This window comes from Cynocephalus volans, chromosome 5, assembly GCF_027409185.1.
Source record: "Cynocephalus volans isolate mCynVol1 chromosome 5, mCynVol1.pri, whole genome shotgun sequence".
Lineage (NCBI taxonomy): Eukaryota > Metazoa > Chordata > Mammalia > Dermoptera > Cynocephalidae > Cynocephalus > Cynocephalus volans.
Window position 1 is genome coordinate 75475664 of NC_084464.1, and position 15948 is coordinate 75491611.

Below are 15948 nucleotides of genomic sequence, written 5' to 3' on the forward strand. Positions count from 1 at the left end.
AGTTCCTAGGATTCTGGAAAGTTGTCCCTAGGGCCACTACAGAAGATAAGAAGGCAGCTAGCCATGAAAGGGCCTGCCAGCTACTTTAACCAGAAAAATTTTACTTGTTCATCTATTATATATATATATATATATATATATAACTGCATATAAGATTGTTTAGAAAAGTGGTTTTGCTATTTTTTTTCAGTAAGAGGTAAAATTATTGGTCTTGTAAATAGAAATCAGTGTAATCCTGCATACAAAACTCTTCATGACCTGACTCCTTCAACTTGTTAACCTTATCACATGCCTCTTAATCGTTCACAGGTTTTAAAACACTGCAATTTTATACTACTTCAGACTTTGTCCAGCCTCCATACTTTAATACACGCAGTGCCCTCATCTAGAATGCCTACCTTCAAACCCTACTTCATTAGCAAATTTCAATGCCCTTCAGGTCTCAGCTTAATTACACCATGTCTGAGAAATCTTCCCTGACTTGTAAATGCGCCTTGCTTATAACCCAGTTATAGCACATAGCAATGTAAATTAACATTACTGGTCTGCATATTTGTTTTATCACTAGATCTGCCAAAATTGGCTAATCAGATTTCTGAGGCAGACTAGTAATAACTGCAGTAGTAAGTAAGTAAGAATTAGGTCCTAATTCTTTTCCCTCCTACATTTATTCCAAGAACAAACATTTATTAAATTAATAGAATGATTTACCTAAGAAGATAATATTTGACCAAAAATATTTTAAGAAGAGAAAGCTTTTAATTCACACAAAGTTATTCCCTTACAACGAGCTGATATATTCATGAGAACAGCTGAAATGAATTCCCAAACAGCGCAAAGTAGAAGATTTTAGAAAATAAAAATATGTCCTTGATAACAATTTGTGGTAATATGGGACAAGAATACAACAACTTTTTTGAATTTTTCATCATTTGAGGACAGCAAGTAAAAGAAGTAGCCACCATTTGGTTACCAAGCTTTTAGATTGTTTTGGGATTGTATGTTTAACTTTCAATGATTATTAGAAAATTTAATTATAATATATAGATTATTATAAGCAAGACAAACATTATACAAAAATCACAACTTTTAAGGACTTTAAACAACAATCTTTTTAATTAAACCTCAGACTTCTTTGGAAAAAATGTACAAAATCACTATTCTTTTCAGAAAGACAAAACTTTTATTGCTTACTACTGCCCTCTAGCGAAGTTCTGGAAAATCAACATGGCTAAAAACAGTTTTAAATGCTTTTTTTTTTTTTTTAAATTAGGTTGTTTAGGTTTTTATTATTGAGTTGTAACAGGTTTTTTTTAATATCATGAATACAATTCTTTTTGATATATCTTTATGGTAAATATTTTCTCTCAGTCTGTGGTTACCTTTTTCTTTTTTTTTCTTTTTAATTTTTTTTATTGATTATACATATTCATGGGGCAAGAGCTGACTGTTAGGACCTGTGCCCAAGTTGTGGTGAGCAAATCAATGCTATCAGCATGCCCACCACCTCAAACTGCAATTATTCCCCATGTCCCCCACCCAACGTCTCCCCAATTCTCTCCTCCCCCCACCCCCTGACATCTCAGCAACTGTAGGTCTGTTTTCTCCCTCTGTAAGTTCAACACATTACTGTGGTCTTTCTTCCTTCTTTCTCTCTTAGCTCCCACTTAAGCGTGAGGGACATGTGGTATTTTTCCCTCTGTGCCAGGCAATTTTATTTGTTTCTACTTCCAAGAATAAATCATCAACTCTATTTTAAAACCAAAACATTTAAAAATAATATAGACAAACTACAAACACTTCTAATATCTTCTTGCACTGCTCAGTTTGGGATGGCACCTTTTCTCTGTGTATCTCTCCTTTATTGATAATGACGGTTTCAAACCTGTGAGCCTCAGATTACTGCAAAGGGTCAACACTGAGCACTATCTGCAGACTGAATAAATGTCTTCCACATATTTGTAAAATCTATTATTCAAGGACATACATGCCATTAGGATTAATGAACAATCCATTTAACAAGTACTCAAAACTTTACTTTTAATTATTCATTGATTCTAGACATACATTTTCTCACATTTAACATCATTGAAATTTGGATGCATCTTGAAATTAAAAACATCTTATAAGCATTGGCTAGGCAGAAGTCAGGGCACAGTTGTCATTACCTGTGCATTCACACTATTATAGTCACTTCAGTTGAGTTACATGCATTCTCGGTACAGCTATTGAGAGTAGTTGCCCTAAGTGTTAGAAGTTGACAACAAAACAAAAAGTTAAAATATCAGGAGGAAAGAGAACAAAGAAGCATGAATAGTAAAGCAAATACTCATTGGAACAATGAGCATAATTCTATGGTTTCTTGCAAAGCCAACAGTCAAGTGCTTTAAGAGCTTAACGGAAGGGGATACCCAAAGTAGAAGCTATTTTGCATTTTTCTACTTAGGTATACGCAAAGGGATTGCCTTTCACATGGCAAGACAAGAAACAACAACAAAACAACTTACATAATGGGTGTGTTAGCATCTTTTTAAAAAATCCCAGAGACAAGAGTAGAGCACTCAAGAAAAGCTTCAATCATCAATTCTCTTAATAGCATAAAAGACAATATTGTGTAGTAAAACAGAAACATCAATAACCAATTCAAAAAGTGATTCAGAATTTCCACAATCCAAATGTAAAGTTTTAGGAATACATTTCCAATTTATTTCACTCATATTTTCCTTGTTATGTATACAGAAGTGATGTGATTTTCTAAAAGTATCCATATAAGCCCAAGAAATTTTTCCTACTGCATATAAAACAAAAATTATAAATGACAGGAAAGCACTGTCAGGGATTTTTCCTTATAGTGGTACACAAAATAATGGTACATCTTACAATCAGTGGCATAGACTCAATAAAATATGGTATATCACATTAAAGCCTGAGAAATTTGACTTTTAAAAGGCATTTTTGTCTCAAAATATTGAGAACCTCTGCTCTAGATCATAGGGTGCTACGGACTGAATGTTTGTATCTCACCAAAATCATTTGTTGAAACCTAATCCCCAGTGTGATGGTATCTAGAAAACCCTTTTGAAGGAAACTAAGTCATGAAGGTGGATCCCTTATGGATGGGATCAGTTCCCTTATGAGAAGAAACACAATGCACCTTGCTGCCTCTCTCTCGCTGCTCACCACAATGAAAAGATATGATGAGAAGACAGACAACTGAAAACTAGAAAGTGGGCTCTCACCAAACACCCAAAATCCTGCTGGCACCCTGATCTTGGGCTTCCCAGCCTCCAGAATTGTGAGAAATAACTGTTGCTTAAGCCACCCAGACTATAGTATATTTGCTATAGCAGCTCAAACTGACTAAGACATGGGGACAAGACAACTTTTGATGGGTATAAGAAGAAAATATTAAATGTTTTATTTCTATATTTGAATCCTTAATTTATCACTTTAATTTTCTTTAATCTATTAGTTTATATTTTACATTAAAATGTACATAGACTAGCATAACAATATGCATTTATAATTCATAAATATCCTGGAGGACATATATAAAGTTTTACTTGTAAGGGTATATAATAAAAAGTTTTGCAGTTACTGCTTCTATAGGCACTTCACCAATACATATGATACATTTTGCATGAAAACATCATAATTCAACATTTCCCCACTTGGTGGCACCAAAAAATTAAAATATCTACATAGATAATTGCACCTAGAGTTTTCAGTTTTTTTAATTTAAAAAGTATCAGGTTCCTTTTCAATTTAAGCTTAAAACAAGAGGCAAGCTAATATGCTGTTTGATATGCTTCTCCTAAAACCGAGTGCCCAATTATTTGGCTATTCCTTAAGACAATGGTCAGAATCTTAATAAAATTTAAATAATCAACTAGTTTCTAAACTAAACAATAATACATACCTACAAAATTCACACTTGACTGACAAAGTACAAAAACTTTTCTAGTCTCAATACAAAAATCAGTTACATATTATGTAACAAACATGATTTTACATTTAATAATTCCTCATATTCAAAGTACTATAAGTATTAATTTCTCACTTAGAGTACTTTAATTAAAAGTAAAGCTCTTCTATTCATGGATATGTACTACAGCCTCTTTCATGCTACAACATACGAAAAGCCCAGCTCTCAAGTTTGTTCATAATAAGTTAGGAGAAAACTTTGTATCCCAACTGCAAGTATATATAATAATTAGTACTATTAACCACCGACCTACAATAAAACCACCTGAGTAAGTATTACTGGTCCATTTTTACAGATGGGGAAGTTAAGGATCAGATATCAGATTTCACACAAAGACTCATACTCATGACTAGAGCTCAGCTATACACACGATGATGCCCCCTTAAGCAGCATCTCAGCTAAACTACTCTTCTCCCTCTATGCACACTAGGTATTAAAACTCTTCAAACCATGGCTTGGTGGCAACATGTTCTCTCACTGAGCTTTGAGCACACTTGTCATGCTATTCAAATGATATTTATCTATCTATCCAAACCCCTTCAAGTCCAACTAACCACCATTCAATTATGAATATAGCTTTGATATATTCATTCTTAAATAATGCACATTCTCACTGACCATGACACAATTGATTTTAGCATCCGGTTTACTATGACTGAGAGAGGAAAGAGATGGGAACTACAGTTTAAACCATATGAAACTGTGAATATTCAACTGTTTAAGCTAATAGTAACTGTTACTGAGTGGCCAATAAATTCTAAGACTTGAAGAACTGTTTAATTAAATCCCCACAACCTTATTACTTAAATATTATTGCCACTTCAAAGATAAAAAAATTTAGACGGTAAGGTAGGTCAAGGTACGAACGGACTTGAGATCCACACTTAAGCCTCTCCACCAAGCATCATAATTTTATTGCTTATGTTGCCTAATGAAAACACGTAACTCCCAGGTAGTTTGATCTCGGTGCGCTATTACACTGGCATCTTTCCCTTGACCTTAGGCCTTAAGTGGCCCCTCCCTATCTATCTGGCAACTCTTCCATGTCTTTCTCATTCCCAACCTCAGTCTCAGTCCTATCATAAGGTCCTCTGGTTGTTTTACCAATGTCCTCAGATAAGCTCTCTGTATTCTAAAAAAGTAAATCTCTTCTAAGGATACCTTAACTACTTCAATATGGTTATTATATTTGGTTTGATTGTTTAAATTATTATTTTCAATTTTTCAATTTGAACAATATAAAAAATTATATTAGTTTAAAATATTTATTTCGCTATAGTATTGTTCCTACAGGGAATCTCTCTTTCAAATAGTTTTCATAACTTCACTCATTTTTTCTATTCCCACTCCTCACCCCCATAAGCTTATATAATTCAGAGCCAACAAAGTAATACGATTCAAATGTTTGTTAGATCTTGTTACTTTTCCATTTAAAACCTCACAATGGCTTTTTAACACAATCAGAATAAAATTCAAAATCATAACCATGGTCTGTAAGGCTCCACAACATAGTCTCTCACTACAGCACATCTTAACTTCTGCCACTGTTCCCTTTGTTAACTGAGCTCCAGCCACAATGGCTTTGCCTCCTTGCTTATTATCTAAATACAGCATACTTGTACACGTGCTCACCTCAGAATCTTTGCAATGACTCTTCCATTTTGGCTTACTTTCGCTTCATTCAGGTCTCTGTTTAAAGGTTAGAGAAATCACTCCTGACCTTTACAGTAGTATCAGCCTCCACTATTGTCCCATTATGCCACCTTATTTTTCTTCATAGCATTTGCCACTTGACCACTGGGAGACAATTCTCCATCGGTCTTTCATTTCTGAACATTTTGCAAGCTAGGCACTAACTGCCCTTTTTTTCCTACACTATCTTTTTAAGGATATTTGTATAGCAAATAGCCTTGGTAGTTACAGATAGCATCTTCCTCTGCAGCCAAGAGCAGGCATGCTTATTGTCCATTATAAAAGATTCAGCTTCTCAGGTTGCCTCTTCTTTTCTGATTTTATTTTTATTTTTATTTTTTTGGCAGCCGGCTGGCACAGGGATCTGAACCCTTGACCTTGGTGTTATTAGCACCACACTCTGACCAAGTAAGTTAACTAGACAGACCCACTCTTCTTTAATGCATGCCACTATGTACAGGTCTCATCTGGTTCTCTTCACTTTGCCCTGTGGGAACTGGGACTCACGTAACTAGCTCAAGAAAATGCTGATTCTATGATTACTGCTATTGCTGTGAGTAATAAAGTCTTTTGTTTCTGACTCAGAAATCTTGCATCTTTGTCCATCATCCATAAAACTGTGGCAGGCTGCAAGTAGGGTAAAATCCTAGACTCTTCATAGTTCTCATACTGAGATTACATATTGGTTTTCTCTTTTTCCATTTGTTTCTCCTAATTTTTTAACTACTATATCTTTATTTTCCTACAGTGTTCAAAGCACTTTTACAAACAGTATCATTTGACCTTCAAAAATCCCTGTGAGGCATTTTCTATTCCCATTTAATCAGGAAGATACTTATCCAGGAAGGTTAAAAGACAAACCCAAGATGATCAAAACAAATCAGTCACAGAATAGCAATTACAGCCCAGGTCTAACTCCTAATTTGTTATTAACTTGTGACTGCTTCTTAAAAGACAACTAACACGCTGTACATGCATTCTCTGAGATGGGAGGATAATCACCCACTGATATCAAATGGCAAATTTCTTATGTGGTAACACATGGAAACACAAAAATGGAAATGAATAATAAAACTGAGTACCTAAATAAGCACCTTAAAGATATTACAATATACATCATTTAGCTTTTATTACAGAGCACATGAATGGGCATGTAAGAAAACTACATCCTGCTAATAGCCCATTTATTTTATGTCTAAAGGAATACATATAGAGAAAATGTCAAAAAAATGCTTCTTTTGTAACTAATATTTTCTATCTTTCCAAGTATCAAGATTGCTTTAAAGATAAATTTCATTAATCTGAAAAGATTCCAGGTAATTTTAATGCTTCTTGCACAACTCAGGGGTAGGTAAGAAGGAAGCATTTCTTACTGCCTTTTCCTCTAAATTTGAGCAAAAGACTCAAAGAGGAGTCTCTACACAAGTTTGTCAGTCATTTATAATCCACACCTTACCACTTCCAGAAAGACTGAAAAAAAATCCATCTCTGAGAATATAAGATTAGATCCTTTATACTGGAGAAGTATCAAGTTACATAAAATATCTGATTTTAAAAATCCTATATCTTCAAGTAGGATGAATCTACTGAATCAGTGACAGACACTGATTTATGGTCAGAGTTCTGGTATGCTTATAAATCACTAAATCTCTTATTACTCCGTACCCATGGGTTCTGCACTTATGAATTCAACCAACTGTGGATCAAAAATATTTGGGGAAAAAAATGGATGGTTGCATCTGTACCGAACATGTACAGACTTTTTTTTCTTGATATTATTCCCTAAACAATACAGTATAACAACTATTTACATAGCATTTACATTGTATTAGGCATTGTAAATAATCTAGAGATGATTTAAAGTATACAGGATGATTTGCATATGTTATATGCAAAGACCACACCCTTTACATAAATGACTTGAGCATCTGTGGCTTGTGGTATCCATGAAGGGTCCTGGACCCAAACCCCCGTGAATATAAGGGAGAACTGTATATAATCACCTTCAAGATTCAGAAATTAAAAATTTTTTCTTGAATATTACATATTGGCTTTCTCTTTCTAAATTTCACAAATAAAGATAAAATGACTGTGACTAATTTTTTAACACTTGACCCTCCTCTTAGGTAAAGAAAACTGAAGAAAAACTGAAGAAAGAACTAAAATATTAAACAGGGAAATAGAATTAAGTTGAATAGATTACTAAGGTTAAAAAAAATTGCTTTATAAGGTGATTCTTTAATTTTAACTCAATTTTCACCATTACACTTACTGTGTAAGTTATAGCTGCCAACATTCCTATCAAGGTCAGAGAACTAATGGAAAATGACAATGCAGCTAAACCATCTGCAAGAAAGAAAAACTTTGTTAAAAACGTACATATATACTACAAATGTTTATATTCAGCAAATCAATATAAAATATAAAAAATCGGGCTCCTTATATATTTGGAAGGAATAAAACCAATATATACTACCATGTCCTTGGAGTGCTAATTCGAAGCAAAGAAAAGAGTTTTTAAAGCACTCTTAACAAACTGATTTGTAGAAGATCTTTCAGACTGGCTAAGATTTTTTTCCCTTCACCTCTTAAATTAAGAGGAAAATCACTGTCTAATTATTGGACCTAAAAAGAGATCAGCAAAATATTAGACACTTAAAAGGTGATAAAAAAGATTGTCTGGCCTTTCTCAATGGCAGATCCTGAGAAATAACATTACATAGGAAAGCCATTGACCTCGACTCTTTCTCCTTTCACCCCTCAATCTCGATACTTCCACTTTCTTTGTTCCTAATTTTCAAATAAATTTTTAATATGTAGCCTAAAACTAAAATCTTAATTAAAGTTAATTTCACTTTTTAACTTGAAAGGACTAGCTTGCCCACTTGGCAGAAAACTAAAAGCAAACACAAACAGAAAACAGATTTAAATATAACACCAGAAAAATGAATACTATGCTAACAAATTGGATTTAAGAAATTATTTAAAGGAAGACCAATGAGTGAGGGGTAGGGGTGACACTTTCCAATAAATATATGGGATTAAGTAATGAAATACTATGCAAATTTGAATATTCTTAAATGGGAGTAATAATTTTACTGATTTTTATACAGATCCTATTGGCTTGTATTGATCTAGTTTAAGTTCAGGGTCTATGGGACCAAATAAAATGTTCTGATTAATTTAATAAACATTAATCTTTTTATAGCTATTAATAAAATTATAATGATCTATCTTCTTAAAACTCATGGCTCAGTTTCACATAACATGTAAAGAGAGCATATTATTAACAAATTCACAAATTACACAAGGCAAATTTCTAAGCCTTAGTTTTTTAAGACTATATTTTATCAAATCAAAGATATTTTGATGCTGTTACTTTCTTGATTTTAACAGAGTATCAATAGAAGGTGTTCATACAACTAGGACAAGTCTGGCATCTAGCTGATAGCAATTTTAAGGTACCATTGCTTATTAAATACATCCCAAAATCAGAGACATGAAAATGTGAAAAAAATACATCTTAGAATTGATAAAATGGCATATTATGCTATTATATTTGGCCAAGCATAAAGTTAACATTAACAGGCAAAATCAACCGAACCAAAGAATTCAAAAGTGATCATAATGAATTATTCCCATTTGGATAAAGGATGAATAAATGTGGGCTGAAAACATATGATATGATATGGTAGGTAGGGTCTATGATCTGGACACATACATCTTTATTGTATAATAAATAGATCCTATTAATAAACAAGTTGTGGCATATTCATAAAAGGTATTACTCTGCTGGAGTAAAGAGAAACCAACAATTTATACAAATAAATTTTAAAACCATATTTAAAAATGAAAGCAGCCAGACATACACAAAAAAGAATCATAATATATGATACCATTTATGACAGCCAAAAAAAAAAAAAAAAAAATAGCAAAACTAATATACAGTGGCAGAAAGCATAACAGTGGTACCTCTCATGGGTGATATTAACTGAACAGGCACACTGAGGAATCATCCGGAATAATGAATGTGTTCTATACCTTGATTGCAATCAGTTATGCTGACTGCACACATGTATGCATAATATCTATGCATTCTCATTTGGCAAAACCCATAGAACTACACAAAGAGGGAACCCTAATGTAAAACTGAGTTAATTACAATATATAAATATTGGTTCATAATTGTAAGAAATGTACCATAGTAATGTTACATGTTAATAACAGAAGAAACTGTGTGGGGTGGTGGAGGGTATAGGATCTGGACTTTCTGCTCAATTTCTCTTTAAACCTAAAACTGCTATAAAAATAAAATCTATTTTTTTTTTAAATTTTAAAGAGGTTAAATATCCATGAGGCTTAAATATACTTGATGTAGGGAAGAGGGAGCAGTGATTGACAATAAGAGTAGAAATTAAGTATAGTTGGTGACTGTTTTGTATCTAAAAAGACAGCTGATCTAGAGTGCCAAGCAAAATGTACCCTAGAATATCTTGTTTCAGATTAGAGACAAAAAATAAAATAAAATAAAATAAACATTAAAGTGAATGAGAGTGTAAAAATTAGAGTACTGCTACCTATCTAATCACTGATTCAAGTTACACTAATACTCAAAGACTAGTATAACTTATGAAATAATATTTAGGGTAGAAGAGCAAGTTACTCAAGAGACCCGAAAGAGTTAACTGCAAGAAGAGAAACAATTTATTTCTCAGCAATAGGATCAAGGTGCATAAATCCTGACAATTCAGTATTACTAGATGTCAGGCCTGCTATCCTTATTCTTGCTGGTATCAGCAAGATATTAATGGACTACAATTTACAAAAGGAAATCTTAAGTGGAAAGCAAGAAAATTAAGAAATTATACAGCAGAGTTCAAGACTTAATTTAATCATCATTTAATAGTGTATCTGGGTAAAAAGAAAGAAGAGCTGATTAAAAAAATGTACAGTACCTATTAGAATAAATACTCACAAAGGCAATAAAATTTTTTAGCATAATGTTTATAAAAATAAGTATTCTAGATTTCTTTGAAAATAAAGTTACTATGCTCAAATGCAGAGGAAATTATGAGTAATATGGTACACATTCTTATTTGATATCACTTTCTAATGTCAAACCTATTTTTCAGTGATTAAGCAGCTTTCCAACTGAAACCCCTGAATCTACCTATTTTTTCCTCTAAAAACATAGGTCACACAGATTGTTAGGAAAAACTTGTGGAAATGCAATGCCAAAATGTTTTGGTGAGATAAATTTATAATAAAACATTATTTAATTCATATGAAACCTCTGTAATTTATATTTTGCATAAAAAATTAATCTCAAACAATCATATAGGGTTCTCTTTTATTAATTAAAAATTAAAAATAAAAACCAATATACCCAGTACCCAGTACATTTCTTTGGCATATTATTCTATATTACCCTAAGTGAATTAAAGATCATATAGAAATTATAAGACCTTCACTTCTAAAACATTTTGAAGAAAAGATTAAGTTTCTTTTCATCAGGGTAATTTTATGAAGAAGTCAAGAAACTAGCTACATAATAACTACATGCCTAGTAGTGACCTTAGCAACACAAAGCTCCTAATTTGTCTAGCATACATTTAACCGCAAGTTAGAAGAAGTGTAGGGTTAAATTTTTAACAAAGTAAAAATAGGCTACTTCTCAAAAAAAATCCCAAGGATCAGGAAAAATGAATTACTATGATTTTTTTAAGAAAAATACTTACGACTACTTCCAAGTTCTTCAAACAGGAATTTCACCTTTTCCCACTCTGTAGAATTTTTGTTATTGGGAACATTCAATGGAACAAAAGCACTACAAAGGAGAAAACTCTTTTTAATGGTTTTAAAGATAAAAAAAGCTGAATAAAAGAAAACAGTCTAAAACTCAATCTTTTTAACACAAAGATCAACTTTTGCCCAAAAGAATTAATAAATCAAATCTCTATCATGCACAGAGGAGTGTAAGAAGGCTCTCATCTGTGTATTTAGCACGTTTGCTTTAATAGTTTTATTATTGTATTCGATTAGTTTCCTTCGTAATCCCAAATATTTTATTTTTTACATATAAAAATATTTTGATTTGTCAACTGTACTTAATAAAGCTGGAGAAAACAAAACAAAAATTAAATAAGTAAAATATTTTGAGAAGGGATCATAGGTTTAACATGGTCAAAAAGGTCCACGGCACAAAAAAAGGTTAAAGACCTCTATGTTAAATCAATAGAAGAGAATATAAATATGTGCAATTATTTCAATATATGTATATGCATATAAAAGAATACAAAGGAAAAACATCATAATAAAACAGTAAATATCTCATTTTTGGATTAGGGGTGATTTTTACTTGCTTCTTAGTATTTTTCTGTATCTTTCAAGATTCTATCCGATAGGTATAATGAAAGTAGTTTCTATTTATTTTTTAATCCTCAACTGAAGTAGGATCACAGAAATAACAGAGACATAGGACTTAGACTGGGGAGCTTAGACTGGGAGAATATGGAAAGCAGAAAGAATGAATAAATAAATGGTCACTTTATTATCTAGCCCAGATCAATAAACAAGAAGATAATCCAGAGATTAAGGTAAATGTCTGGATATCACTTAGATTAAATATGTGGAAAATCAAACAGGAATATAAAAAGTAACTCTAATACTACTTCCTTCCCAATTTAATTTTAATTGTAACCAAAGCAGCAAGATCTATCCTCTTTTGTAAAGAAGAAATATTGAATGAGTTCAACAATATATTAAAGTATCTGCTCTGATAATGTTTTCAAGTAAAACAAAATAATCACTCTAAAATATTGTTTTTAATTTTAAAAGCCTTGGTATTACTGATAATTCTTATAAAAAGATGACTGGGCAGAGCATGTCAGGAGGTTACCTAAATTTCTGTTTCTATCAACAGTTTACTATATTCTTCTTATTCTTGGAAATTTATTTCTCACCATTTTAGAAAGACAAGTGATTACTCACAAGCATAGAGCAATAAATATAAAAAGTTTATTATTTGTTGCCCCAGCTGTAAAATCAAACAATTAAACTAAAGCAGTAAGGTGGAATCAAAAACAAAAGTTAACAACTTTTGTATATTATAAATCTGTAATAATACTAACTTATTTAATATTAATATTTAATTATCAGAAATATAAACTTAATATAAATTTAATTATCAGAAAAAACTACCTACATAATATCCCTCTAATTTAATTGATAAAGTTTTTTCTGGATATCCTAGAAAGTATGATTTGAACTTGTTAGTCAGGAATAACCAATCTGTGAGTGTGGAAAAACAAAAATTTCTATGTTGTCCAAAATGTCATCTACAGTACTACTGAAAAAGACATACATAGTATTGTAAATATCAAAAAAAAAAATTCATACTCAGAATATTCAGTCTCAATATGTCAATTTTAGGGAATCAAATGTAAATTAATTAACACTTCCTCTTCATGACACTTTCACATTCAAACTCCTGAGCAGGGCTATTTAGCAGTTCAAACATTTAAACCAAGAGTAACACAAGAGGAGACCTCATATGACCAAAAAAATTTTTTTAAATAAAAATACTTTTTTTTTTTTTGCTCAGGATTGCTTTGGATATTTGGGGTCTTTTGTTGTTCCATAAGAATGTTAAGACTGTTTTTTCCATTTCTGTGAAGAATGTCATTGGTATTTTGATGCAGATTGCATTTAATCTGTAGATCGCTTTGGGTAAAATGCACCTTTTCACAATGTTAATACTTCCAATCCAAGATCATGGAATGTCTTTCCATCTTTTTGTCTTCTTTAATTTCTTTCAGTAGCGTTTGTAGTTCTCATTGTAGAGATCTTTCACCTCGTTGGTTAAATTGATTCCTAGGTATGTTATTTTTTTTGTGATTATTGTAAATGGACTTTCTTTCTTCATTTTCTGTTATAGCTCTTTATTGGAGAATATAAATGCAACTGATTTGGGAGCATTTATTTTGTATCCTGCAATGTTACTGTAATTATTAACCAGCTCTAGTTGTTTTTGATAGAGTCTTTAGGTTTTTCTATATATAATATCATGTCACCTGCAAATAGGGACAGGTTGACTTCATCTTTTCCAATCTGGATGCCCTCTATTTCTTTCTCTTGCCTGGTTGCTCAAGCTAGTACCTCCAGCATTATGTTAAATAGAAGTGGTGAGACTGGTCATCCTAGTCTTGTTCCTGTTCTTAAGGGAAAAGCCTTCAGGTTTTCCCCATTCAGAATGGTACTGGCAGTGTGTTTGTCATAGATGGCTTTTACTGTGTTGAGATACTTTCATTCTATGCCTAATTTCTTGAAAGTCTATATCATGAAGGTATGATGAATTTTGTCAAATGCTTTTTCGGTGTCTACTGAGATAATCATATGAGTTTTTTCCTTGATTTTGTTTATATATCACATTTATTGACTTTTGTATACTGAAACATCCTTGCACCCCTGGGATGAATCCCACTTGATCATGGTGTATAATTTTTTTGATTTGTTGCTGTATTTTGATTGCTAATATTCTGCTGAGGGTTTCTGCACCTATGTTCATCAAGAATATTGGCCTGTAATTTTCTTTTTTGTTATGTCTTTATCTGGTTTTGGTATCAGAGTTTTGTTGGCCTCATAGAATGAGTTTGGGAGAAAGGCTTCTGCTTCAATTTTTTGAAATAGTTTGAGGAGAAATGGTATTAATTCCTCTTTAAAGGTTTGATAGAATTCAGCTGAAAAGCCATCCAGACCTTGCCTTTTCTTTGCTGGAAGACTGCTGATTACTACTTCAATCTCGTTGCTTGTTACTGGTCTGTTCAGGTTTTCTATCTCTTCTTGGTTCAGTCTGGGTAGTTTGTATGTGTCCAGAAACTTATCCATATCTTCCAGGTTTTCATATTTGTTGTCATACAGTTGTTTAAAATATACTGTAATGATTCCTTGTATTTCTGTGGTATCAGCTGTAATGTCTCCCTTTTCATTTCTGATTTTTGTTATTTGGGTCTTCTCTCTTCTTTTTTTTTGTTAACCTAGCTATCGGCCTGTCTATTAATCTTCTTGAAAAACCAACTTTTTGTTTCATTGATATTTTTGTCATTTTTTGAGTCTCTACTTCATTTAGTTCTGCTCCAATCTTAAATCTTTCTTTCCATCTACTACCTTTAGGATTGGAAAATAAAGCCAGAGGCACACTACTTGACTTCAAATTATACTACAAAGCTACAGTAACCAAAACAGCATGGTACTGGCGTAAAAACAGACACTCAGACCAGTGGAGCAGAACAGAGAACCCAGAAATCACCCCCCAGGCTTACAACCATCTGATATTGGACAAATGGAACAAAAACATACATTGCGGAAAAGGCTGCCTCTTCAATAAGTGGTACTGGGAAAATTGGATACCCACATGCAAAAGAATGAAACTAGACATGCACCTCTCACCATATACTAAAATCAACTCAAAATGGATTAAAGACTTAAGTATAAGACCCAAAACTGTAAAATTACTAAGGGAAAATATAGGTGAAACACTTCACGAACTAGGTCTGGGCACAGACTTTATGAACGTGAACCCAAAAGCACAAGCACCCAAGGAAAAAATAAACAAAATGGACTATATCAAACTAAAAAGCTTCTGCACAGCAAAGGAAACAATCAACAGAGTGAAATGACAACCTACAGAGTAGGAAGAAATTTTTGCTAACTATGCATCTGACAGAGGATTAATATCCATAATATACAAGGAACTCAAGCAATTACACAGTAAAGAAAACAAATAACCCAATTAAAAAATGGGCAAAGGAGCTGAATAGACAGTTTTCAAAGGAAAATATACAAATGGCCAACAGATACATGAAAAAAATGCTCAACATCACTAGTCATCAGGGAAATGTAAATTAATACCACACTGAGATATCACCTCACCCCAGTTAGACTGGCTATAATAAAAAAGACAGAGAATAACAAATGCTGACAAGGATGTGGAGAGAAGGGAGTGCTTCTATACAGTTGGTGGGATTGAAAATTATTACAACCACTATGGAAAACAGTATGGGGTTTCTCAAACAACTACAGATAGATCTTCCATATGATCCAGCAATCCCACGTCTGGGTATATACCCAAAGGAATGGAAATCATCATGACAAAGGGATACCTGCACTCCCATGTTCATCGCAACTCTGTTTACAATAGCCAAGACATGGAACCAACCTAAATGTCGATCAATGGATGATTGGATAAGGAAAATGTGTTTTTTATACACACA

General features: G+C 32.6%; 1 protein-coding gene across 1 annotated transcript in view; it reads right to left on the minus strand.

The window, feature by feature from the left end:
* The window catches only part of LMBRD1 (LMBR1 domain containing 1), a 115816-nt gene that overhangs the window by 42574 nt on the left and 57294 nt on the right, over nucleotides 1-15948 (minus strand). The window contains exons 6-7 of the mRNA XM_063097218.1: nucleotides 11416-11504; nucleotides 7950-8023 (exon numbers count right to left, since the gene is read on the minus strand). Coding sequence (XP_062953288.1) covers nucleotides 7950-8023; nucleotides 11416-11504 — 163 coding nt within the window. The remainder of the gene's footprint in view (nucleotides 1-7949; nucleotides 8024-11415; nucleotides 11505-15948) is intronic.